This window comes from Halichoerus grypus, chromosome 12, assembly GCF_964656455.1.
Source record: "Halichoerus grypus chromosome 12, mHalGry1.hap1.1, whole genome shotgun sequence".
NCBI lineage: Eukaryota > Metazoa > Chordata > Mammalia > Carnivora > Phocidae > Halichoerus > Halichoerus grypus.
This window is the reverse complement of record NC_135723.1, coordinates 91,716,838-91,744,188: the sequence shown is the minus strand read 5'-3', so window position 1 is coordinate 91,744,188 and position 27,351 is coordinate 91,716,838. Positions and strand designations below refer to the sequence as shown.

The window sequence follows — 27,351 nt, the reverse complement described above, 5'->3', positions numbered from 1 at the left end:
CTACTGTTCATCAAAAGGCCACATAAAGAGAATCAGACAACAAGCTACAAAACTGGGAGAAGTTATAACTGACATTGGATTAGTATCCAGAATATATCAAGAACGCCTTTAAATCAGAAAGAAAAAGACAACCCAATAGCAAAATGGGCAGTAGAATTGAAAAGATATCAGAAGAGGCAACATGAATGGCTAACAGATATGGAGAAGGTGCTCGGTCTATTATAATCAGGGAAATGCAAATGAAAACCTTAAAACTCTTAAGGTTTCACACCAACCAGATTAGTAAAAATGTGAATATCTAGGAGTCTTTAAGTATTGGTGAGAATTTATAGCAATCAAGTGTGGGAGTCTAAGTTGATTCAACTACTTTGAAAGATTACTTGGCATTATTTAATAAAATTTCAGATGAACATCTCCTCTGACCCAGCAGTTCTTTTTTTTTTAAGATTTTATTTATTTGAGGGCGCCTGGGTGGCTCAGTCCATTGAGCGTCTGTCTTCGGCTCAGGTCATGGTCCCAGGGTCCTTGGATCGAGTCCCACATTGGGCTCCCTGCTTGGTGGGGAGCCTGCTTCTCCCTCTCCCACTCCCCCTGCTTGTGTTCCTGCTCTCGCTATCTCTTTCTCTGTCAAATAAATAAATAAAATCGTTAAAAAAAAAGATTTTATTTATTTGAGAGAGAGAACGAGCAGGGGGAGAGGCAGAGGGAGAGAGAAAAGGAGAAGCAGACTCCCTGCTGAGCAGGGAGCCTGACATGGGGCTTGATCCCAGGACCCTGGGATCATGATGCGAGCCAGAGTCAGACGCTTAACCGACTGAGCCACCCAGGTGCCTCTTAACCCAACAGTTCTGTTCTCGTGCATGCGCGCGCACACACATGCACACATGCACATACATTCTTAAAACACAGGTGCACACACACAAACATATACAAATACATGTGCACATGCATACTCAAACATTTATATTTTATATGTATATTTGTGTATCAAAAGATGAGTAAGAAAGTTCATATCAGAAGTGTTTGGGGCACCTGGGTGACTCAGTCAGTTAAGCATCTGACTCTTGATGTCAGCTCAGGTCTTAATCTCAGGGTGGTGATTTCAAGCCCCACATTGAGCTTCACACACTGGGCATGAGCCTACTTAAAAAAAGAAAAAAAGAGGGGCACCTGGGTGGCTCAGTTGGTTAAGCGTCTGCCTTCGGCTCAGGTCATGATCCCCGTGTCCTGGGATTAAGTCCCACATCAGGCTTCCTGCTCAGTGGGGAGTCTCCTTCTCTTTCTCCCTCTCCCTTTGCCCCTCCCCCCTGCTCATGCTCTCTCTCTCTCGCTCTCACTCTCTCAAATAAATAAAAATGAAATCTTAAGGAAAGGAAATATTTGTAAAAGCAACATTGACAGTAGTCCAACTGTTCCTCAACAATAGATAGATAAATAAATTTTATAATATTCGTACCATGGAATTCATGTTGAAGTGAGAATAATTACATGCAAAAAATATACTTGGATGAACCTAAAAAAATATGGAGTGAAAAATAAGTTGCAGCATATATGCAATATAATTCCATTTTGATAAAGTTTGAAAACACACCAAGCTGGAGAGTATGTATTCTTTAGGGATACACACTTGTGGTAAGACTATAAGGAAAAGGAAGGCTGTGAGAAAGGCATAGTTGAAGAGTGATTCTCTCAGTGGAAGGGAAGGGGGGAGGGGTCCCCAGGGGATGCCAGAGGAAAGGGCAATCTTTTTTCTTAAACTGGGTGATGGGAACTCAAGTGTTCTTTGTATTATTATCTATATACCTGGCAAATATGTTTTTATAAATAGCATTTCTTATCTTGATTATTTGATAATAAAACCAGTACCAGTTGGAAGAGAGAGTGATCTAGTAGAAGGTATTAGTATACAGTTGGGTTTGGAAAAAGAAAGGGAAGGAAGATACTGTTTTCTAAACTAGGGAGAAAAATGGGAAGGGGGGAGGATGATATTTGTTTTAAAGATTTATTTATTTATCCTAGAGACACAGAGAGAAAGAGTGTGAGCAGGGGGAGGGGCAGAGGGAAAGGAAGAGAATCCCAAGCAGACTCCCCCACTGAGCGCAGAGCTGGTTTTGGGGCTTGATCCCCCCTGACCCGGAGATCATGACCTGAGCCAAAATCAAGAGTCAGAGGCCCAACCCACTGAGCCACCCAGGCAACCCAGGAGGATGATTTTAATAACGGCACTAAAATCTTCTTCAGGGTAACCCAAGAACTGTAAAAAGAAAAAAAGTCGCTAAACATTGACCAAACTGGGCAGTAGTTTAACTATCTGCTTTTTTTTTTTTTTAAGTCTTAGAAATCCTGGGGGCAGGGCTCTTGTTTGGTAGTAGGCTTAATATCCACACAGAGTTGAGATGACTCATTATGTTTTGAAAATTCCACAATTTAACAAAGAAGCAAAAGTAATGGTTCTATTTGGATTAAAGCTCTTCAGAGGTTTTTGCTGCTGGTTTCCCGGGCCAGCCCTCCGAGGACGTGTTGTTTTCCTAGCACCCAGGCCTGCACATGTGAGCTGTCTCCAGGGGGATGGTGAGGCCTCTCTGCTCTGAAGGCAGGCCTGTGCATGGGCTTCAGTAGCACCAAATAATAGTATATGCTTTCAGCTCCTTTGCAATGTAATAACTTGGCATGTTTTCCAACGTAAGTTCTTTACTAGCAATTGTAATTAAATGGACTGATTTGACTAAGTGTGCTGTGGTGTGTGAGGAGCCTTCAATCACTGAGAATTTATGAACCTGCCTTCCTAAGGCTGCCTAGGGCCCGGGTGCTATTTTAAGCAAGTCAGCTTAAAGTGTTTGAGCCTCCTTTGCAACGTGATGGGATCGACTAAGGTCTTAAAGGATCCATTCAGGTCGGAAAGTCCAAGATTCCATGATCGACTACTGTATTTGGGGATGATTTCCAGTTAGAACAATATCACTAAAAAGAAGAAAACAAAAAAAATTATCTTGCTTGGGTAAGACCAACAAGTTCCTAGAGACAGGCATCTCCCTCGTGGATTTCTAAAAACTTCTTAAAAAGCTTTGTAAGAGATTTTTAAAAGCTTTTGTTTTTTCAAAGAGCCGTTTTAGGTTCACTGAACGGTGAAATTGAGCGGAAGGTGTAATTTTCTGTATGTCCTCTCCCCCGACACATGCACAGCCTCCCCCACCATCAGCGTCCGCCAGCGAGTGGCGTGTTTGTTACAAACTGTGAATCTACGTTGACAAATCATTTGTCACCCAGGGTCCATAGTTTATACCTTAGGGGTCATTCTTGCTGTTGTACGTTCTGTGGGTTTGCCTTGTGAATTTTTAAGCCCCGTGAATCCACACAGCAGTAGGACAGTCCCTGCTCTGTTACATACATCGTGGCAAGATGGGAGCCCAGGTGGACAAGGTAGGCACCCAATAAGGTCTGTATTGTGCAGTCTCCGTGGGAGAAAGTGCCTCAACATGGGCTGTTCAGTGTGGCAGACGTGGTACTGCCTGAGAGGGACACAGAAACTCAGCGCCCACCCCAGCCCTGCTTTTGTTTTGTGAAGATTTTATTTATTCATTTGAGAGAGAGAGAGAGAGAGACAGAGGACAAGCAGAGGGAGAGGGAGAGGGAGAGGCAGACTCCCTGCTGAGCTGGGAACCTGACATGGGGCTCGATCCCAGGACCCCGGGATCATGATCCGAGCCGATGGCAGACACTCAACCATCTGAGCCACCCAGGCGCCCCCAGCGCCTGCCTTTTAACAAGACCCCCGCCTCATTCCCGTGCACGGAGTCTGAGGAGCACGGGTATCTCCCTAGCCCCTTGCCTTTCTCTCTGTCGGCACAGAGACAGCCTTTCACTCGGGTGAACTAACACTTTAGAACATGAAAATTGACCTCCAGGGCTTGAAATTAGAGTCTATGAAGGCTTTTCTGCTGGGAGAGACTCACTTGGGTTTTCTAACCTCTTCCTGAATTAACTACAGAAGTAATTCCCGTGGCATCCCAGCTGCTGTCTCTTCAGAGCTGGTTTCTCTCTCCTGGGGCTTGGCCAAAAAAGGGAGGAAAAAACAAAAAACAACAAACAACAAACCACATCACAGCTAGGCATACCTCACATTTCTTAGTGGGAAGTGTTTGTTCCTCTTTTTTACTGTGCAGAGAATTTTTAATCTTTCTGACCACTTTGCCTTCTCTGTTCCATGTCCTTTGTAAACAGGGTGGATTGAATTCTAACTGGCATCAGATACTTGGGCTTATAAATTAGCCCCAAAATGTTGCTTTTCTTTGCTGTTTTATCTCTTGTAGTCTTCCAGTGCATTTTCAAATATGTTTCTGATTCATTTTAAAAGGGATCATGCTCTCTATTCAGATCTTATATTTCAAAATAAATTAGATCATAGCAGAGTTTTAAAGCACACATAAAATGATTTGTCCTTAGAAGAACTTTCAAATCTATATGTTACATAGGTGGACAGAATGTTGATTTTATTACTTTTATTACTATAAATAGATTTATAACCGTTTACCCTTTACTGTGGAAAAGAACAGCTACAACATACTTTACCATGGTTGTGAGAAGCATCGTGATTACTTTTTTGCCCATGCTTGGAATATGATAGGTAAATAGTAAAAGTACATAGACAAGAAATCTTAGAGTGAGGTTGTAAGGAAGACAACAAATGCCTAATCATATTGAAATCTCTAAGAAAAGCTTTCCTTCTTTTATTCATTTTTATTTTATTATTTTTTTAAAAGATTTTATTTATTTATTCATGAGAGACAGAGAGAGAGAAGCAGAGGGAGAAGCAGGCTCCCCGCTGAGCAGGAAACCCAATGCGGGACTCGATCCCAGGACCCCGGGATCATGATCTGAGCCGAAGGCAGACGCTTAAGCATCTGAGGAACCCAGGTGCCCTTTATTTATTCATTTTTAAAAGTCACATTACATAAAAAGGAGTATGACCCTTTTAAATAAGCAGGTTATAGCTGGTGTAAGTTTATGACTTTCAAATGCTAATGGAACCAGTTAGAAATCTTTTGTCTAAATAAATATATGACTAAATATCATGTACTAATTTCAGTGTATACACACAAAATCTATTCACAGAATTTTGTCTTAATCTTGATTTCCATTTCTGCTAATGAGTCACAAATACCTCTGGATGCCCTCTTTGGTTTCTGTGGGATCGTAGTAAGCTATAGTAATTCTGTAGTATGTTTTTTAACCTCACAAATTACGTAGTAGTATTGTTCATTTATACCATCAGTATTGTTTAGACTTAGCCGTATCTTTATCATTTATTTATCTTCTGTTCTTTCTTCTCAGATCTTCCTTCTGGGGTAATTACTTTTCCTTTTGAAGTATATCCTTGCTTAGAGAGGCCCCTCTACTGAAGGTCTTCTGTTGGTATAATCACTTTCTGTTTATCAGAAAATGTCCCTATTTTAACAAATAGAGAGTATTGTTGGTTATTCAAATCTAAGATGTCAGATATTTTCTCTTAGTACTTTGAAAATTTTATTTCATTGTCACTTGGCTCCTAGTTCTGGGAAGTAGTTATGTGATGGTGATTAATTGCCAGTCCTTTCCTCTGACTCATTTACAGTTTCTCTCTGTCTTTGGTGTTCTGTAGTATCATCATGTGTGTAGATACAAGTATGTATGTATGTATGTATGTATGTATGTATTTATTTATTTTGGGGAGGGGCACAGGGAGAGGGAGAGAGAATCCCAAGCAGGCTCCACACCCACTGTGGAGCCCAACACAGGGCTCGATCTCACAATCCTGAGATCATGACCTGAGCTGAAATCAAAAGTCAGACACTTAACTGACTGAGCCACCCAGGTGACCCTGGATGTGGCTTGGGATTTCTTTGTCTTCCTGAATTGAAGGATTTATGTCTCTTACTAATTTTGGATAATTTTTAGCACTGTTTCTTTGAATATTGTCTTACCCAGCTCCCTCTATTATTTCTTTTAAAAACTTATATCAAATGTATGTTGGACTGTCTCATTCTATCTTCCATACTTTTTTTTTTTTTTTTTAGATTTTTTAAAAATTTATTTGACATAGAGAGAGAGATAGAGAGCACAAGCAGGGGGAGCAGCAAGCAGGCAGAGGGAGAAGCAGGCTCCCTGCTGAGCAAGGAGCCTGATGTGGGGCTCGATCCCAGGACCCTGGGATCATGACCTGAGCTGAAGGCAGCCACTTAACTGACTGAGCCACTCAGGCGCACCCCCCCTTTTTTTTTTAAGTAGGCTCCATGCCCGGTGCAGAGCCCAGTGCGGGGCTTGAACTCATGATCCTGAGATCAAGACCTGAGCTGAGATCAAGGGTTGGATGCTTAACTGACTGAGTCACCCAGGCACCCCACATCTTCTATACTTCTTAACTTCTCTTTTTAATATTTCTCATCTTTCTGTTTCTCTGTATTCCATTCTGTGTAATTTTCAGATCTATCTTCCAGTTCACTAAATCTCTCTTTAGCTATGTCTAAATTGCTATTTATTGTTTATTATGTATTACATATTGAGTTTCAAAATTTTAACTCATATATATTTTTAAAGTTTTTAAATTTAGGGGCGCCTGGATGGCTCATTCGGTTAAGTGTCTGCCTTCGGCTCAGGTCATGATCCCAGTGTCCTGGGATTGAGCCCCGCATTGGGCTCCCTGCTCAGCTGGGAGCCTGCTTCTCCCTCTGCAGCTCCCCCTGCTTGTGCTCTCTCACTTTCTCTGTCAAATAAATAAAATCTTTAAAAAATAATATAAGTTTTAAACTTTATTTAAGTAATCTCTACACCCAATGTGGGACTCAAACTCACGACCCTGAGATTAAGAGTTGCACGCTTCTCCAACTGAGCCACTTAGGCACACCTTTATTTTTTCATTTCTAAATATTCTTTTAATTCTTTTTCAAGTCTTTCTGGCCATTTTTATATAGTCTCTTGCCCCTTACTCATGTTTTCAGTCTCCTCTTTATTATTTTAAGTGGATTAAACACACTTTAAAAAATGTAGCTCACATTCCAATATCTAAAGTCTTGGGGCGCCTGGGTGGCTCAGTCGGTTAAGCGTCTGCCTTTGGCTCAGGTCATGATCTCAGGGTCCTGGGATCGAGTCCCGCATCGGGCTCCCTGCTCAGCAGGGGAGTCTGCTTCTCCGTCTCCCTGCCCCCCACTCATGCTCTCTCTCACTCTCTCTCTCAAATAAATAAATCTTAAAGTCTTTACAGATCTGATACTATTTGTGTGGGCTTCTCTTGACTTTTTTCATAGTACCTTACTTCCTTGTGTGTTTTGTAATTTTTAATTTTGCACTCATATTTATTGGACCTCTAGCTGCAGGACTACTTTGATGCCTGGTTTTCGAGTGTGTTCTTCTGGAGAAGATTTATGTTAACCTCTGATAGACACTGGAGACCTGGTCCACTTTAAATTATGATTCTAAACATACAGTTTTTAGGACCACACAAGTAGTATAGATTCCAAAGTTGGGAATGCTTTTTTTTTTTTTTTAGACCCTCATCCCCCTGGGAATGCTTTTTATAAAATATCTGCACAAAGTTGAAGTTGAGACAGACACTTTTTCTCACTGTTCTCTGAGAGATGGGTATTTTTCTTCCTGATTCACTCTTTCCCTGAGAGTATGGCCCTTCTCAGGTCTGCATTTTTTTGGAGATGGTCTTCAGTTGGGTTCTTTACCTGTTCAGACCCAACACTCGTCCCTTATTCCCCTGTGGCCTAACCATTAGGCTATCTGGTCCAATATCCCTCTATCCAATGACTGTAGTGCTCGATAACCTTCCTAGTCCATCTCCTTCTTTGCTCCTGTGTTTAGCACATGTCCCTTTTTGTCTTGCAGGCTCATCCAGTCATGTAAAAGGATGTTTTTGAATAGTTACTAAGCATAATTAAGTGTTACGATGTGGGAAGACTTCAAGATCTCCAGTCTGTCACATTGCCAGGAATAGAACAGAAATAATTTACTTAAAAAAAAACAAAAAGAGTGAATTCAAGGTGATCTCTATAGTATTTCACACACTCATGTTCTGATGGACTGTTTGGATAAGCAAGAGGAGGGTATTATTATGGGTCATGATAGTTGCTCAGTCCCCAGCCTCTGCTGCAGTGGACAGTACCCTGTGCTCTGGGTCTTCATTAGGGGTTTGGGCCATTACAGATCCTGCCTCTGTATACAGTGTACTTGAATGATAGGTGGAGATACCTCAACCACTTCCATGATAATGATGGCTGTGACAAGGATAAAGAATATGAAAGTTTGAGAGGATGATAGGATGCTTTTGGCACATATCAGAACTCGGTCCTCACCATTCACTCCTTTATTTATTCATTCATTTAACAGATGCTTATTGAGCTCTCACTATGTGTCGTTCACTGGGGTAGGCACTGGGAAAACAGATTGACGGTCCTTGTCCTCAAGAGGGTTACAGTGTGATGAGCGGACAGTTCATTTCAGTGAGGGATGATAAGGGATACGACAGGTAGAAGCCTCAGGAGAGGCACGGACTCAACTTTAGAGTACTAAGGAGGGAGGTGGTGTCTATGTGGAATCTGCAGGACCAGTAGGAGTGATTCAAGTGGAGAGCCAGGGAAGGGCATCCCAAGCAGAGGGAGAAGAATGTGCAGAGTCGCTAAGCCAGAGGGAATTTGGATTTGGGAACTGCAGGTAGTCAGGAAGGTGTGAGAGTGGAGCAGGGAATGATGAGAGCTGAGCCTGGAGGTAGTCGGGGGCCTCAGTGTGGGCAGCCTTAAACTAGGATCTTTTGAACTCTTACCTGGGTAGTGAGTGATGCTGTCAGACTTGTCATGTTCATTTCTCTTGAGAGCTGGCTCTTGTGGAAGAGCAGGAACGTGGGCTTGGGAATCAAGACAGGCTGATATTGAGATTCCAGCTTCACCTCTGGGTGATCATGTAACTGATGTAGTTACCTTCTCTGAACTCTCTTTCTTGTGTGATAAATGAGACAGAATGGACTAGACAACCTCCCAGGACCTCCTCTATATCCAGTATTCTGTGGTGTCATTTGCAAGTCAGAGAAAAAAAATGTTAATGTCTGCTTACACACAAGCTTAAGTAAAGGTAGAGCTCACAGTTATGAATATTTGCAGATATTACCCTGAATGTAATTCTGGCAATTTCTGGCTCCCAATTAGCTGTTTAACTTCTGTGTGTTGTGCATATTCACAGTGAGTGGAGATTTTGAAACAAAGTGTTGGCAATATGACTTTGATTGCCTTGCAACTAACCCAGCTTTTACTTCCCTTGTAGATGAGCTCTTTCTGGAACAGCAAAACCTCTCTTTATCCTCCGTGGAGCTCATGATGAAGAAAAGCACCGTGCACAGCACTGCACATGTGGCCTTAACAGAAACTGCCCCAGGGTCCCAGGAAAGCAGTTCTCTCCACGTCATATCATCTCCATCCGCCACTATTTTTGATACAATCTTTTTTAACCAAGGAACAATGACCCAAAGTATAGCAGATCACAGCATCTTGGTGGCAAATTATGTGTCGATGATGAGCAATGCGGTGGTCAGAGAGGATGATGAAATGGATAACTTTTTGCCAGAAGCTCCCTGGACCACTTCCCGCGTGGTTTCTCCGATTCGGTATCTCCCGGTCAGCCCGCCGGCGCTGACTCCATCCTCACCCATTATTTCTTTACAAGACCAACAGATGACATCAGCGTGGCAGAACACAATGCAACAACCAACGACGTATACCGAATCCCCCAGTCATTTCAGTGCTTTTCGGTCAGCTTTTCCCACATCCGAGGGCATGCTTCCAACTCCTAGTAGGAACTTGGTGCTTTATGCTACTGACGCTTACGGGCACTCAGCGAGCAGGACTTTGCCGGAGATTGTGGCTTCAGGCACGGAGGAGGCAGAAACCCTTCTTTCTAGCTCTCTGTCTGCAGAGCCTCTGCCCTTAGGCAGTGGCCTGACTCAGCAGCCTTTGCCCTCCTGGGCGGAGGTCCCACCGCCTCCAGAGGATGTTCTGGCCACGGTCACGGCCACGGCCACGGCCACGGCCACGGCCACGGCCAGATACCCTGAGGCGACCACAGCTGTGAGTCGTAGTCTAGAAGGAACCATCCTTTCTAGAACAGAGCCTGCCGCAGCTCTGGCACAGATGGCCCTTGCTTGTAGCGGCGGCAGCCCAAATTTGGCTTTGTTCTCATCTCCTCCTGCCTCCGTGTCCTCTTCTCCTCCATCAGCTGATGTTTCTTCTAACCCCTTTCTCCCCGGCAGCTCCGGTGAGACGTCGGAGCTGCCGGGCGACGCAGTGGTCGTCGCAGCCCTTGAGGACGACGCCCGCGGCCTGAGCCCGCTGTCGTCACTCAGACCGTACCCGGGCTGCGTGTCCTGCCGCGGGGCGTCGCCTCGGCTCGTCGCGTCGGCCAGCCTCCCGGGGCGGGAAGACGCGGGCTCGGGGGACGGCGCCGAGACCCTGTCGGTGACCGCACCGGAGGCCCGCGGCGTCTCTCCGCCGAGCCGCAGAGTGGCGGACTTCGCAGAATTCGAAGAAGAGCCGCAGGACTTCCATACACGCTTCCCGTCCCGGCCGGTAGTTCCACTCTCTTCTCCCTCCGCGGGCGTCTCAGGAGCGGGCGCTGGGGTTTCAGCCGAGGCGGGTGCGAGGAGTGTCGGGACCGGCCCGGTGCCTGCTTCCCGCGGCCACCTCTCTGCGCCAGCGTCACCCGATCCTGCTCCCTTGGGCTCCTCCTCTGTCCCCGAAACGCCGGGCCCGCCAGGCGGCGGCGGGACGGCGGGGTTTCCCTGGGTCATCAGCAGCGTGCTGCCCGACTCGTCCGTCCCGCGCACCGCGGACCAGAACCGCCCCCCGCCCGCTCGCGGCCACCCACGGCCTTCGGCTTCCGCTCCGGGCGCGTCCGGGGAGCCCTCGCTGTCCCCTGACCCGGAGCCGGGCCGCTTTTCGGCACATGAGACTGGACGGGCTTTGGAGTCCGCGGCCGGTTTTCTCTCAACTCCACCGCTCGAGTTCAGCAGCCTGGTCCCTTCACCTTCAGAAGGGCTTGCCTCTCCGACTTTGGGGACAGCGAGTGCCGCGGCCGCTGTCGTTTCTCAGGCGTCCTCTGCCGCGGTTGAGACGCTCGCATCGTCTGACTCTCTCCGTGCGCCGTCCGCCCCGCTTTCCGTTCCTGCTTCCACAAACTCTGAATTTCCTCAGCCGCGGCCGAGTTCAGACCTTTTAAGTACACTCACGTTTCTTCCTGGCTACTCTGAAATGTCGCGCCTCTCAAGCCTCCCTTCTGATTCTCTCAAGTTCTCTGAAGCAGCAGCAGTTTCCCCGACAGGTCCCGAAGCTCATTTTACCTCAGCCCTCACTGAAACTACCTCCTATTTTGAGTTGTCGCTCATTGCCCATGACTCTGCGGTCACCACCCTGGTGCCCTCCAGGTCTGAGCCCACCCTTGACATTTGGACTCTTGGGACTCACTTCCCGTCACCTTTGACTGCTTTTCATACCACACCCATTTTAGCAGAATCTTCTCTCTTTCCAACTCCAACTCCAACACCTTCCAGTGACGAAGTCAGTGCTCCGGATGACCGCTCACCTGTCTTACCCTCTTTCTCCAAAGTCATTGCCAGCCCCACACTGCTGGGCACTGATGCGTACCTGCCGTCAGCATCCTCGTTTGTTTCTGAGGTGGTCCCCTCCCCTCTTCCTACAGAGCCAATATTTGTGGGCCCATCATTCACACCCACAGATTTACCAATGAACACCTCCACGGAACCCACCTCCCCCAACACCAGTGCTGCCCCTGATCGTACTGTTGACAGCACCCCGGGCAGCAGAACTGCGAGTCAGAATCCCCCCGAGAGCAGTTCGGTGCGACCCCCGCCATCCCTTCATCCCGTGCCCACCTCCACTTCTGGAGCAACTGTTGCTACTCCGGCACTGGTCACCACCAAGCCGCCGTATGTGTGTGATATTACAGTTCCCGATGCCTATTTGATCACAACCGGTAAGGCTCCACTTCAAGTCACCTCTTGGTTGGGGTGATCTTTCTAAGGTGCTTGTATGGATTGCCTCTGTGACATATAGCATCCTGGGAAAGAGCGGGGGCTTCGGCCCCAGGGAGCCCCTGGGTGGTAACCCTCACTCCTTCCCCTTTCTCCTGTGAGTTCTCTGGACAGTTAGTCTCTTGACCTCTCGGTTCCTCAGTTGTCAAACAAGGATAACTGTGGCATCTACATTGTTGGGTTATTGTAAAGATTTAAATGCATCATTGCACATAAAGTACTTAACCCAGTGCTTGGCACATAAGAAACACCCACAAAATGCTACATATTAGTAGTAGCACTAAGAGAGATAAAAGATTTAGATGGAGGCTTAGGAGCGTTTGCTAGGATCTTTCTTTGCCTTTGGAACTCATAGCCTGGTGGATGCGTAGATGGCACGATTAAAACAAAAACCTTCGTGTTTAGCTCAAGCAGATGCACAAATGTGTAAGGGCAACCGCTACAATTTCTTATTCTTTTCCTTGAAAGGAGGGAGCACTTTGCCCCTACATGTTCCTGTAAATGTCACTTAGATCCTGAGATTCCGAGAAAGAAACAGGGAGCAGCTAAATGTCTGATCTCAGTTATAAACTTTGATCTCCACCCTGGTCCACAGCCCGAGTGACTGGCTGACAAGCAGCAGCTTCCCTTGTATCTGCCCAGCTGCTTTAGTCTCATGAAATCAGAGCACGTTTGACGTCATATCTGTACATGTCCAGTGACTGGCCTGCTTGGTTGGGTTCTCCAGCTTGTTCTTCATCAGGAATGACAGGTTGCGTGTTAAGTCTTGCGACCTGTTAATATACTTAAATACAATGTAATATTGATGTGCAGCCTGGCTCTGTGTGTTGTTGATTTTGGTGGGAATGGAGGATAGAAATGAAGAAAGGGGAAAGAAGTTGATAGAAGTAGAGGAGGAATGGAGTGGAGTGGAGAAGGAAGAAGAATAGGGAAACGTAAGGTGAGGAAGGAGAAGGAGATCATGCTGTGAGGTAGGCCATGCATCCTCTGCTCATCATGGTGGTGCCACCACCCTCTGAGGTCGTGGGGAGAAGCTGAAGCCTTTACTCTCTTAACTCCCTCCCTCCCCTAAATAAGGAACCATTTATTAATTAATTTGACAAATAATTATGCCTTTAGAAGGTTTGAGGGTTATCTACATGAATGACATGGATCTGACTTTCAAGGAGCTTAGATTCTAGTAGGGTAGACACAAGCCATGTTTTCTTGGAAGTTGTGATAAGAATGGTTGAAGCAGAGTTCTATAAAAGTGACTTTTGAGATAGATGATGAGGGATGGGTTTGGAAGGATGTGAATTGGAGGTGCACACTCAAGAGGGCTGTCGTCCGGAGATGAAGGGAAGTGTCCTTCTGGTGGAAGGTGTGAACACAGGTGGAGAGGTCAGACAGCCCAACGACATTCAGCTTGGCTGGTAATTAGACTGTGAAATGGGGGGAGGAAGTAATTATGCTAGGAGATGAGGTTGGGACTAGTGGTGAACTTTCATCTGTGGGAAAACAGTAGTCCAGAGGAGAGAGAAGAGTTTCTCATAGACATGATACTTTTCTTCCTTTTCTATAGCATTACTATGTAGTAACCACAAAGTGGTCAGTTACAAGAAGCTTATTAAAAGAACTACTGAAAGCTTCTTTATTTCTTGGATTTTGTGACATTTATGATACTTGTAGGCGTAATGTGTCTTTTCAAATTTTTCTACAAATAATTAGAAACCATTTTAGAAGATCTCTAAGAATATCAGACATATATAGCCTGGATTAACTGTCATAGAGGATGTACATTTAATGAATTTGGTGTTCTTTGTTAGGGATCCGAGTATTTGCAATAGCTTTTGGGGTAGAATTCACTCGCTGTAAATGTACACTTCAACAGTTGTAGTAAGTATGGGGAGTTGGGCATAAGTATCCCTAGTGTTACATTGTATTTTTAAGTGGACAGGAATGCTATCTTTTGCTCTCAGTGGTTATCTTTGAGCCCTAGGAAGGATCACCTCATTTAGAATCTTCATTTAAATTTGGCCTTGGTTTCTTTTAGTCTTTTAGTAATTATCAGAGAGAGAGGGTTGGGGTGATTACTTGTCCTCTGAAAGGGTTCTTTTTATGGAGCTCTGTCATAAAAGTAAGAGCCCTCCGTTGATCCGTGGTGGACTCTTGGGAGAGCACTTCACCATGTTTATCCTCTAGGGGGTGAGGCTGTGCTTCCTACCCAGGATCTGCGTGACCCTGGCCTCCTCAGCAGGGCTCTTTCGCCTCTCTTGGCCCAAACTAGATATTTGGAGAAACAGATATTTGTTGTTGATGATCCTTTTTCCCCAAAGACCCTTGTGCTCATATCCTGACGTTACAGTTTAGATCTTACTTAGATTAACTAGAGAAGGTGTAGGTTTTCATGGTGGGTCGTGCAGACTATTCAGAGTAATACTTGGATGGTTCACCCTTTAGAGGGGCTACTTGCAACGTGTACTTCTTCCTTTGGTCTTTTGGGTTTTTCTGTCTCTGATTTTCCATTCTGTCTCTCCATTCCCCAAGTTTAGCTTTTGAGATCTTTCCTTCCCTCCCTCCGGTCTTTCCTCTCTCCCTCCCTCTATTTCTCTGTGCCTCTGTCCCTCCGTTCCTTCCTCCTTTTCCCTTCTTTTCCTTCCCACTCATTTTTGTCCTTCCCTTTAAAACCCATGCTGTAGTCTGTCCTCTTGGAGCCCGTGTAGTCCAGGCCAAGTTGGCCATTGGTGTGTCCGCAGACACCGTCAGGGTGTCTGCATTTGTTCTAATGGTCTTATGAATTAAAAAAGCCCTTTCCCGTGTTTACTATCAAGGTCATCGATCAGTAGAGAAAACAACTGAATGTAACTTAAATGTTTTTTTTTTAAAAAGAATGAAAGATACAGAGCGATTCTGTCTCCAGTTTTATTTTTTATTTTTATTTTTTTAAAGGTTTTATTTATTTGTCAGAGAGGGAGAGTGAGAGTACACACAAGCAGGGGGTGCGGCAGGCAGAGGGAGAAGTGGGGTCCCTGCCCAGGACCCTGGGATCATGGCCCGAGCCAAAGGCAGACGCTTAACCCACTGGGCCACCCAGGTGTTCCCTGTCTCCAGTTTTAAAAATCAAGAATAGGAAGCAGAAAACCGAATAATAATTTCAAACGTATTTAGATTCTGCATTATGAGAAGTTAATGGAAGAGGAAAGAAAAAATAATAGGGAAAAGAAAGGGGAGCAGCAAGACATGTTTACTAAATACTGAGAAAGAGGCTCTCTTATTACACATTTTAAAATAGAATTTCTTAGATGTGGAAGGAGAGCTAAATATAGCTAGACTTTGTTATAAGAAATATTTTACTTCCTACATAAAATTTTAATACATGGGGATCGTGAAAATCCTTCCCGCCCCGTTATTAGTGGTGAAAACCCTTCCCTTACTGCATTGAAAAACTGAGGTAGGAGACCTCATTTTACAGGGGAAGATGTCATCTAGTTTTGCTGAGTAACATCTTAAAGTCTTTTAAAATATTACTGCTGAGAGTTTTAAAACTTTGTGTTTTACCGTTAGGGGCGTAGCCAAGAGACAGAACACCTGGGAATGTCCAGATCCACTGCCGTTCCCCTGTTCTTCCGTAGTCTGGGCCTGAGTTTTACAAAATGATTTTGGCAGCGGCTGTCACAGTTTGGCAGAGCACAGGCTCTGCTTTGGGGACCAGAAGTGTGACGCCCACATTATTCATAATGAAACTAAACTGCGTTTGGTGGTTGGCTTTGGTTTGTAGTGCTGGCCAGAAGAGCTGTGCAGGAGTACATCATCACGTCCATCAAAGAGGTGTTGAGGATTCACTTCAACCGGGCGGTGGAGCTCAAGGTGGGTGCCTGTGGCGCGGGAGCTCAGGCTGAAGGCATGTCATGGTTCTAGAACGCTTTCTATCCTCTCCTCCCTCCTTCTCTTGGTGAACACCCGCTCATTCTGGGATAGCCACTCAAACGTCGCTTCATCAGGGAAGCCCTGATCCCACCTGAGGCCAGGTGTAGTCCACTGGAGGGGTGTGTTGGCAGAATTGGAACAAAAAGGCTCTAAGACCAGAGTTGGGGATGATGACGTGATGATTCCCTTGATTTACGTAAAAGGACTTGGATTAGAATTTTAATTAGATTTTAGAGTGAGTGCGTGTGCATATTTCTGTACACTTAGTGGGATAGAGATAGATTTCCATACACAGTGGACCCTGTGCTCCTACCTCCTCTCCCCTGATGAGGTCAGAAAGCCACGCTTTATACCTGCACCATCCTGAACAGAGCCACGAGCCACATGTGGCTACTGAGCACGTGAAACGGGGCTTGTCTGAATTGAGACGTGCTGTAAGTGCAAAACTGACACAGGATTTCAAAGGCTGAGTGAAAAAAGAAATGTAAACTATCTAATAATTTTTTACATTGACCACATGTTGAAATGATATTTCAGATGTATTGGGTTAAATAAAATTAATTTCACCTGTTTCTTTTTACGTTTTTTAATGTGGCTACTAGAAATTTCAAAACTGCATATGTGGCTCATGAACTTCTTTTGGACAGCCCTGCTCAACAGAATAAGTGTTCCTTCACATGTGGATTAAATACAACGACTTTGAATTCTCCGTAACTCATTATTCAGTTCGTATTATTGGCTGTTCTTTCTCGCTGTTTTTGCCCTTGTAATTTTATGCTGTTTTTGAGACAGTTGGCAGATCTGTAAAAGGGATAACTAAAATAAAATTTTGATTGTCTATGCAGCCCTCCCCCTTCATTTAAAGCTACCTGTTTATTTTTTACCTTACTTGCTCTGTTGTTTTTCTACTTCATGCAGCTTCCTTTAATTTTGAGTTACAGCCCTCTCAAATTTGATAATTACTGTCTTTTGTGTTTTTTTTTTAAATTTTCATAGGTTTATGAACTATTCGCTGACTTCACTTTCCTGGTAACATCAGGGCCTTTCGTTTACACGGCAATATCAGTCATAAATGTACTTATAAACAGTAAACTTGTACGTGACCAAACTCCTTTAATCCTGGCTGTGAAACCTTCCTTCCTTGTGCCAGAGTCCAGGTTCCAAGTTCACACGGGTGAGAAAACTGAGCATAGTTGTTTCGATTGATTTGTAAATAAAATTTTATTTTATTTTTTACGTTGTTAAAAAATTGGGGGAGGATTTTAAACAATTCATTTAAATTAAAAAAAGCGTTTATAATTATGGAAGACTTCTAGCATATACAAAAGGGCACAGAATAGTTGAATGAGCCTCCATGTACTCATCGTACGGCTTCAACAATTTTCACCTCCTAGTCTGTCTTGTGATACCTACATGCCCTCCTCCCACATTATTTTGATATGGCATCATGTCATCTCACCCATAAGTATTTCAGCTCATGCCTCTAAGAGATGAAGATTATTGAATACACTCACACACACATATCCACAGTTGAAAAATTATTGACATTTTCCCATTGTTCCATCTATCCCCCACAGTGTTTTTTGAGGAGTTGAGAGTATTTTCACATTTCATACTTGAAATGTTTCAGTCACTTGCATCTTTTGATGCTCCCATTGTTATCTTTTTCCATTTTAAAAGATACAAGTCACCTTCACGTTGTATGTATTCATTTGGGGCAGAGTTGGCTTTCTCCGTTTCCCTGCTAGGAGACCGCTAAATGCTACCTCTCAGTACCTAATCCCATGCTATGGAGGCGTTTTTTGAGTTAGATAGTATTTTTTGCCTCCTCATTCCTCAGTACTAAACCAGTGCTTGGTTCATGGGCCTGTGATTGCTGTCCTCCTTCTAGTTCTTCAGTTCGTGCCTCAGAGTGTGGATACCAGCTTCTGCAACTTCACCCAGCGCATCGAGAAAGGCCTGATGATAGCTCTTTCTGAAGTGAGAAAACACCACCAGGGGACGCATAACTTCACCGTGCAGGTGAGAATAGCACTGAATGCAGAACAAGGTGCTTTGTCCTTTAAAGAGGAACTCGTTTCACATGTTTATTGAGGCCACGATTAACTCTTCCTCTCATGGAAGAAGTTCAGTTCACATGAATCGAGGTCGATCTCTTTCCGGGGCGCCGAGTTCACGTAGTGTGAATAGGCTAGGTGTATTTGAAGATTACGGGGCAGTAGGATGACCACGGAGCTCAGGTGTGGTGAGCTGGACAGAGATGAGCATATGCCGGAAACACAAGAATGTTCTAAGAAGGAACGGTATCAACCTAAATACCCAATTGGGGAGTGCCTCAGTACATGGTGTTTCATGTTATGAGGTACCACGAAATGCAGTGCTTCACTCTAAAAACAGAATCTGGCCACTCAGGAATGAACAGGCTTTGTGTGTATTGTATGGAAACCCCTGATGTTGTTATATTTCTTTGATATTTTTTCTCCGTATCCTTTGTTCTCTCTTTCTAGAATTTATATTAAATTTTTGTAAACTTGGAGACACGTTTCATAATTCTTATGTTTTCTTATAATACCATCTCTTTTTAAATTCCTAAACTTTGTCTTCTGAGTCATTAATTTCGTCTTCAGCTGTGTCCATCATGTTTTTCAGTCCCTCTGCTGAATTTGCTCTCAGCTGTCATTTGTCTGTTGTTCTTGGCTCCTTTTTCATGGTGATTTCTCCTACAAAGATGCAGGATTATCTTGAATGATGATGCAAAATCACCTAGAAAGTCTCCGAGGACATTAATGAGCATTTGTTAAAAGTTGCCTTCTGGTTTCCACGTTGTCTCTGTTTTCTCTGCAGCCATTGTTCTCTTGGTCCTTGGCATTCGGGCTCCTAGTTTTCCGTAAATATTTGGAGACCTTTGGTTAGTCGCCGTTAGGAGTGAAGAAGCAGGTTGTTAATTTTGGCCAGCTCTCCCATTCAGCTGTGGTGTCTGTGTCTATATCCGCCCTGTCTCCTGATGGGACGATTCCCTGGAGCACTGGGTCCCAGGCAGAGGATGAGGATGGTGAGGCAGCCTGGGACCCCTGCCCCAGTGCAGGATAAGGATTTCTGGGGATGGAGCGCTTCAGTGTACTTTTCACAGCAAAGCTGCCCTTTCTTTCGTTTTCTTTCCTTCTCTGTCTCTTGTGTGCTCTGGTGGATAGAAGTCTCTACCCTCCTACTTAGGGGCCAAACCCACACAGTCTGTTAGCCTGCTCTGACGGGGAGCTCCTTTTCCTTAGGGAGCGGTACTTTGGGCAGGTCAGGGTGCAGATGTGGCTTGGCCAGCACTTCTGTGTTGCCCTGCCTGTGGCAATTAGAAGGGAAGAAGAGGGAGAATCAGCTCAGCTCTTTGGTATACAGGCTTTGATTAATTGTACTGATTGCTGTTCACGGCCTCCTCTGGTGTCCGTTCCTGCAGAGTTCTCCCGGGGCACCAGGGGAACCGGCTCTCTGCCCCTGCGCTCCGTGCCTGTGTATGATTTGGGTCTCAGTTCCCTCAGTTCTGGTTTATATCATTATGATCCCATCCTCTCTCCATCTTCCAGGAATTTGACAGAAATCTCTGATTTTCTTCCATTCTCAGAGCTGTTGTAGATTTACTCCCCTTTGTTCAGCTTATTATTTCAGGGGGATTTGGGGTGGGAGGGGTGCGGAGGGACTATAAATACATGTGTTCAGTTCATCACTTCATGGGAAAAACATTTTCAGTAAACTGAGAATTTTAAGTATTGCAGACGGGAACCAGGTTGTGGAGCTAGTTCGTTCCTTTGAAAAACGTTACCTCCTTTTAGCAAAAAAAAAAAATCAATGAGAGGAATCGTGAGAGAGAAATCATCGGCTTTTAGCTCGGTGTTTTGCTTTCTTTTGGAAGCTTATCCCACCTTCCTTCTTTTTAGATCTTGAATATCACCATGGGTGCTTCAAGGCCGGCTCCTCGGCGGGGCCCGGTGAATATCGTCTTTGCCGTCAGGGGCACGCAGGGGTTTTTGAATGGGACAGAAGTGAGCCAGCTGCTCAGGAACTTGAGCGTGGTGGAGTTCAGTTTCTACCTGGGGTACCCAGTGCTCCAGATCGCCGAACGTGAGTATGGCTCTCTCGCAAAGTGCTGGGAAAGTGGCCGCAAGTATTTTCATTGCTTGGGCCACTTTTGAAATACTTGGCTGAAGTCCAGAGTATAAATCAGATAAAATCGGAGCATCTCAGAGTCAATTCGGGGTGGGCCTCCAGAGCCCTCCTCACCCACTGGCCTTGTTTTATTATTGTCCTATGAGGGTAAAGGGCACTGATAAAGCCTACCCCAGTTCTGGAAAAGGTAAAACCAGAGGCATAGAGAACAGACCTGTGGTTGCCCGGGAGATGGGTGGGAGGAAGGCTAGACCGCAGAAGAGTAGCAGAAGGCAACTTCTGGGGGCTGATGAGCCTGTTCTGTATCTTTAATGTGGTGGTGGTTATGCAACTTTGTGCATTTGGCAAAAGCCATAAAGCTGTACACCAGAAAGAGTATATTTTACTGCATGCACGCATAAAACTAAAAAAAGAATAATAAAACAAACAAAACCTTTCTTCCTGGCTGAAGCAATTAGAATCACGGTGCAAACGGAGCGGGGTGGGGGTGGGGAAAACATTTACTTCAAAAAACAGTAGATTCCAGGGTTGAAGTCAGGCCAAAAAAACATCAAATTCTTTTTTTTTTTTTAATTGTTATGTTAATCCCCATGCATTACATCATTAGTTTTAGATGTAGTGTTCCATGATTCATTGTTTGTGCATAACACCCAGTGCTCCATGCAGAACGTGCCCTCCTCAATACCCATCACCAGGCTAACCCATCCCCCCACCCCCTCCCCTCTAGAACCCTCAGTTAGTTTTTCAGAGTCCATCATCTCTCATGGTTCGTCTACCCCTCCGATTCCCCCCCTTCATTCTTCCCCTCCTGCTATCTTCTTCTTCTTCTTTTTTTTTTTGCTTAACATATATTGCATTATTAAACATCAAATTCTTTTTCAAAAATGGAACAGCCAAATGGTCTAATGACTTTTATGTGTTTTAGTGTGCGGTTAATTAAATGAAAAAGGATAACTTGTCAGATGCCAAAGTATCTGGGCAGGGATAAAAATTGTTCTTTACAAATAGCACCTGTTCATTCTGTGCAGTGCAGGTATGGGTAAAATAGTATGCTGGACAGCAGGGGTACCCCGGGACTGTCCGAGCCATGCCAGGACATAGGGTCACTTTACCCAGAGTCATTGCTGGGAAACCCTAGGGCCCCGGGGAGCACAGTGTGAAATCTCATTGCTCTGGAACAATGAGATTTCAAGGGGAACTTGCAGGCGGGCGGGCAGCCAGGCTCTGTCACTCGGTGACACTCAAACCAGCCTTTTACTTCTTTTTCTCTGCCTTTCTTCTGGAGACTCTTGTGCTCAGAAACTGCATATTGTCCGTGCCTTCACACCAGTCTGGCATTTTGTTCTAACACATTTTGTGCTAAAAGGTATAGGAAAGGCGAAGTACTGTGACTTACCGGGTACTCCCTAGACTTTACCTTTCTGATGGGTGCGAACATGTTTTCACGGATTTCCCTCGTTTCCTTTTTATAGCCTTCCAGTACCCGCAGCTGAACTTATCTCAGTTGTTGAAGTCCTCCTGGGTGAGAACAGGTATGTCTGACTTACATAATGTTTTGGGAACTGTAGGAATAAAAAGTCTGGGCAGGTGTATCGAGCATGATGCCGACTTTCTTGTTTCTGAGTCCTAAATTCAGGGCATCATGTCCTTTAAATTCTTGGCAAAGAATGAATGAGAAGGGAATTCAGATTCAGCTGTGGGAATGTGTCCCACTGAGTTATGGCACAAAAAGGATTGGCTTTCTTTAAAATTCATACATCAAGTCCAGGGGAAGGTCTAAGAAGAACGGAGTCTTCTGATCCAGAACAGGATGGAGTTCCAAAGCAAGGATCTCTCTCTCTCTTTCTCTTTTTTTGTTTTCTAAAGAGCCTTATTTGTTTGGTTTTATGAGGATGAATAAGGTAGCTCGGTGAGCAAATAAGAAGGTTTTTTAAAAAGTCTTGTGGGCCTGGGTCAGATATTTATAGCTATGGCATTGCAGATAAAGGCTTTCTCACTGGGTAATCAAAGAATAAGAGATAGTGACACACTCACTGTGTGCCCAGCGTGTGAGCGGCTGGGTAAGTAAGTGGTCGTGGGGAGGATGTGTGCTGTATGATGATCACCGTCTGTGGCTTCTCAGACCCTGCAGGTTCTCCTTGCTTCACATACAACTCCCCATGTAGGGGCTCCACCTCTTTGCATGGTACAGTGACCCCATGTTCCAGACCATTTTCACAGCACTTCAGAGACTTGTCCATGGTCCTGTCTCAGCAGATTTGGGCCAGTTCTGGCTGAAAAGCTCAGGGGTTTTTCTCTGAGGATATGCTAACAAGCCCATTATCTGTTTGATAATCTTGTTTACCACAGATGTTTTAAGACAGGCACCCTTATCTCGGGTCAGTTTATGCATCTAAGTCTTGAGTCTAGATGAGATAAGAACTCAGAGCATTTCCAGAAATTTTAAAATAAGGATGGATAAAATATTTGCTCTTGTGTGGGAGTTCTTAGCTCCAAAGCTTCTATGCTGCTGAGTTCCTGGGACTTCTGGCCACCAGTCTGTGTAACAGAGCTTGGAACTGTAAATAAGACCCCTGAGCAGCACTTCCTGGCTCCCCATGACCCCGTTCATGTTCACTTTTTCCTCCTCTTAATGTCTCCTCCCTAGGGATGGGCACTTCATAGGAATCCTACATTAATTTTGTCTTCTACACACACTCATTTTTCCTCCACTGCTAACTTGTTTTGGGGCCTGCGTGTGTTTCATTTTGTAAATGCAGTTCTCCTGGGCGTTGTCGAGAAGCAGCTCCAGAATGAAGTGTTTCAGGCTGAGATGGAGCGCAAGCTGGCCCAGCTGTTCAGTGAGGTGTCCACCCGGAGGCGGATGTGGAGAAGGGCCACCATCGCTGCCGGGAACAGCGTGGTGCAGGTACTCTAAGATGGCCAGGGGAGGAGGGGAAGAGATTTGTCTAAAAACATGCGGTATTTTCATGCAAATGGAAAATGCCATGAGAAAATTCTAAATTTGGACTGATGACTCTATCAGGTAGCAAATGAGCGTGGTAGCATTTCAGTTCGACTAGAGTCTAGACGGATAAACCCGTGGGGAGCATGGCAAGAGAATTGTGTCACTGGGTTGCCATGCCATCAACATGAGCATCATAGTTATAAATCATCTAGTGGAATAGACCGTAAGGGATCGGAGAGAGGAGAATTTTGTGTCCTCCCTTCTAGCACTTCATCCTCCCTGCCTCCTGCCAACCCAATCATGTTACCTGATTGTCTCCACTTCTGTTGTTGTTGTTGTTTTAATTGAGGTAAAATTGATATATATTATATTAGTTTCAGGTAATGATTTGATATTTGCATACACCTCAAAGTGACCACTGCAAGAAGTCTAGTTACCATCTGTCACCCTACAGTCCATTTTGTAAACTAGCAGGAAGGTTACAAACAACAGATTCATTTGAATCCGAAAGTGATCCATTAAAAATGCACATGCTCGCAGAGAGTTGGAGGTTCAGGCTGTAATTTATTCCCATCTCAATGTGAATTCTGTTATTTTGGATTTTTTCCTTTATTGACTGCTGACTTCTAGAGCTAGGAAAACGGGATATTTAGAGCTATGGCATCACAGAGACAGGAAAGTGGGGTGAAAGGAAGTGCAGGGGCAGAGAGGTGGGTGGTTTGGGGGCATCAGCGAGAAAGATGCACAGCTGACGTGGGTGGGGGCGGCGTGAGTTTGCCTTGAGCTGGTGGCATTGTCCTGTGACCCTCTTACCGAGTTTTCCCCATAAGCATTGCTCTTGATTCCTTCTCCCAGAGTAGTTCCTTTGCCAGCTGCAGTTGACTATAGAGAAATTTTTAAAAAACTAATAAAAAATTGAGAGTAACATTAAATAAGCATGAAACAAGGAAGAAATTAAAATGACTTGTAAAAGCCTCGCCTTATTTAGCAGCTCTGGCTTCGTGGAGCTCAAGGTCTTGGTGGAGGTTAATTTATGCGCGTAAAACAGTTATAGAGCCCCATAAAACTACCTAATGAAGTGCTACGTTAGTTGTGCAAACTCCCTCAGGTAGGAATGTGAGATCTGTGGGCGTGAATGAAACCACCCCAGCCAGCGGTGCCATCTGATGGATTGCATAGGGACCGCACCCCACATCTCTTCCCCCTTAGAGTGACCCAGTGTGGAGATGTAGACAAGGATTCATGTGCAACAGTGCAGGACTCTTCATCAAAATATAATCTGTAAAAGTGAAAGCATTACAGCAACCTAATGTCCAGCAGTTGGAGAATGAGTAAATACATTATAGTGAATCTTTATATGTTGGAATGTTATGTAGCCATTGTCATTTTAAAAAAATTTGCTGGAGTGGGGGGTGGGTGGGAGGGATGGGGTGGCTGGGTGATAGACACTGGGGAGGGTATGTGCTATGGTGAGCGCTGTGAATTGTGCAAGACTGTTGAATCTCAGATCTGTACCTCTGAAACAAATAATGCAATATATGTTAAGAAAGAAAAAAAGAAGAAGAAGAATGTAGCAGGAGGGGAAGAATGAAGGGGGGAAATCGGAGGGGGAGAAGAACCGTGAGAGACGATGGACTCTGAAAAACAAACTGAGGGTTCTAGAGGGGAGGGGGGTGGGAGGATGGGTTAGCCTGGTGATCGGTATTAAAGAGGGCACGTTCTGCATGGAGCACTGGGTGTTATGCACAAACAATGAATCATGGAACACTACATCAAAAACTAATGATGTAATGTATGGTGATTAACATAGCAATAAAAAATTTTAAAAAATTGAGGACTGGGTGTTACACGCAAACAATGAATCATGGAACGCTACATCAAAACCTAATGATGTAATGTATGTTGATTAACATAACATAATAATAAAAAAAATTATTGAGGAGTACCTGGGTGGCTTAGTCAGTTAAGCATCCGACTCTTGATTTTAGCTCAGATCATGATCTCAGGGTCATGAGATTAGGCTCTGCACTGGGTATGGAGCCTGCTTAAGATTCTCTCTCTCCCTCTGCCCTGCTCTTCCCTGCCCCTCTCCCCCACTCACACTCTCTCTCAATAAACAAACAAACAAACAAACAAATAAATGAGTGAGTGAGTGAGTGATATAGTGAACAGAGGTTAACCAAAGAATGCATGCACTGTCATCCAAATATTAATATGAAACTTATGAAAAAAAATGAAATATGCCAAAATGTTTATAATAATTTTCTTTGGTTGATTGAACTTCAGGTGATTTTCATTTTATTTTTTATATATTTTGTGTGTTTTCAAAATTTCTCCAATGAGCATGTAATTTGTACAGTGAACATGTGATTTTAATCAGAAAATAATTTTAAAAATGAAATTGAAAATGTTGCCCAAAATGATGACTCCGTCCTACTATGGTTGTATGGATTCCAGCTATGAATCTGATAAGAAGTTATCTAGAAAGGATGCTAGAATTAGGTTTTACTGACTGTTGCTTTCAGATTGGACAAGTTTGTATTATCTTTAATTATATACCCAAATATATGGGAACTTGGTTTCTGCAAGGCAAAACCATTTCTAAAATGTATCAGAACTTTCCAGTGTAATAAATATTTACATAGTCCTTTGATAGTATTCCATTCTAAGGGCTAATAAAAAATTAATCATTACAGCCCAGTTTGGGGAGAGAGTAGGTAGTTAGGGAATAGAAGTGGTCAGGGAATTAGCCTAGAAATAGCAAACAAAGGGCAGGATAGATGAGCCCTTGTCAGGATGGGGAGGTTTAAAGAACAGATTCTCCAGGGATGAGAGTTTGGACCTATTTGTAAGGATCTTTATAAATAATCTTGAAGAAGGCATTCACAGTGAAATCATGAAATTGTTGATTTGCCAGAAGTTTCCAGTGGTGAAGGAGGGGTCCCTCAGCCGTGTCCGGAACGCAGGGCAGGGTTACAATTCTGTACACGTGGCTAGAAAATTAGCAGCTGCATTTTGCCAATGGCAAATGTAGATACGACCAAAAATTCAAATTGCTTGTACAAAATAGAGGGCTTGGACTCATTGTTGATATTGCCCCAAAACATCAGTCCTGCATTTTGCTGGAGTCTCAAGGGGCAGTAAAATTGTTGCATATTATTAGAGAAGCAGCAACAAAATAGAAACATGTATTTATGTAAGACTGTGATGCAGCAAGTATACCAGATTCTGAAGTCCTAATGTGAAAGGGCTACCTAGAACACCAGAGGGAGATCGATTCTGGGACAAATCAAAGCACTATTTGACCTAGGTGATTGTGAATTTATGCACAACTTTCTAGCTTGATTGAAAGATAATTGACATATGACACCATATAGGTTTAAAGTGTACAATGTGATGATTTGATATGTGTATATGTTGCAAAGTGATCGCCACAATAACATTAGTTAACACATCCATTACTCTTTTTTTTTTGGATGTGGTGAGAATTTTTAAGATCTACACTCAGCACCTCTCAAGTATGTAACACGGTATTGTTAACTACGGTCACTATGCTGTACGTTAGACCCCTGGAACTTACTCATCTTACAGCTGGAAGTTCATACCCTTTGACCGCCATCACCCATTTCTCCCACCTCCTGTCCCTGGCAACTACCATCTACTCTATTTTTATGAGTTTGGCTTTTTTAGAAGTGTGTGTGTGTGTGTGTGTGTGTGCGCGCGTGTGTGTGCACGTACGCGTGTGTGTCTGTATCACATCACATCTTCTTCTTTATCCATTCGTCTATGGATGGACACTTAGGTTGCTTCCATGTCTTGGCTATTGTAAATAGTGCTGCAGTGAATGGGGGGGGGGGGTGGTAGGCAGATATCTTTGCAAGATAGTGGATTTCATTTCCTTTGGGTATATACCCAGAAGTGGGATTCCTGGATCACATGGTAGTTCCATTTTGAATTTTTTGAGGAACGTCCATACTGTTTTCCACAATGCCTGCACCAGTTTACATTCCCACCAACCATGCACAAGGGTCCCCTTTTTCTCCATCTTCTTACCCCCGCCCATCTCTTGTCTTTTGATGACAGCCATTCTAACAGGTATGAGGTGATACCTCATTGTGGCTTTGATTTACGTTTCTCTGATGATTAGTGATGTTGACCTTTTCATATACCTGTTGGCCATTTGTGTATCTTTTTTGGAAAAATGTCTATTCAGATCTCATGCTCATTTTTAAATCAGAGAGTTTGGGTTTTGTTTTTTTGTTTTTTGTTT

General features: G+C 44.2%; 1 protein-coding gene across 4 annotated transcripts in view; it reads left to right on the top strand.

Moving 5' to 3' along the window:
• KIAA1549 (KIAA1549 ortholog) overlaps positions 1–27,351 on the top strand; it is a 139,565-nt gene that overhangs the window by 43,799 nt on the left and 68,415 nt on the right. For all 4 annotated transcript variants that reach the window (XM_078059624.1, XM_036072795.2, XM_078059625.1 and 1 more), the window contains exons 2-8: positions 9,295–12,015; positions 15,831–15,919; positions 16,976–17,153; positions 17,871–18,001; positions 19,906–20,089; positions 21,607–21,666; positions 22,894–23,042. In XM_078059624.1, the coding sequence (XP_077915750.1) occupies positions 9,295–12,015; positions 15,831–15,919; positions 16,976–17,153; positions 17,871–18,001; positions 19,906–20,089; positions 21,607–21,666; positions 22,894–23,042 (3,512 nt within the window). The remainder of the gene's footprint in view (positions 1–9,294; positions 12,016–15,830; positions 15,920–16,975; positions 17,154–17,870; positions 18,002–19,905; positions 20,090–21,606; positions 21,667–22,893; positions 23,043–27,351) is intronic.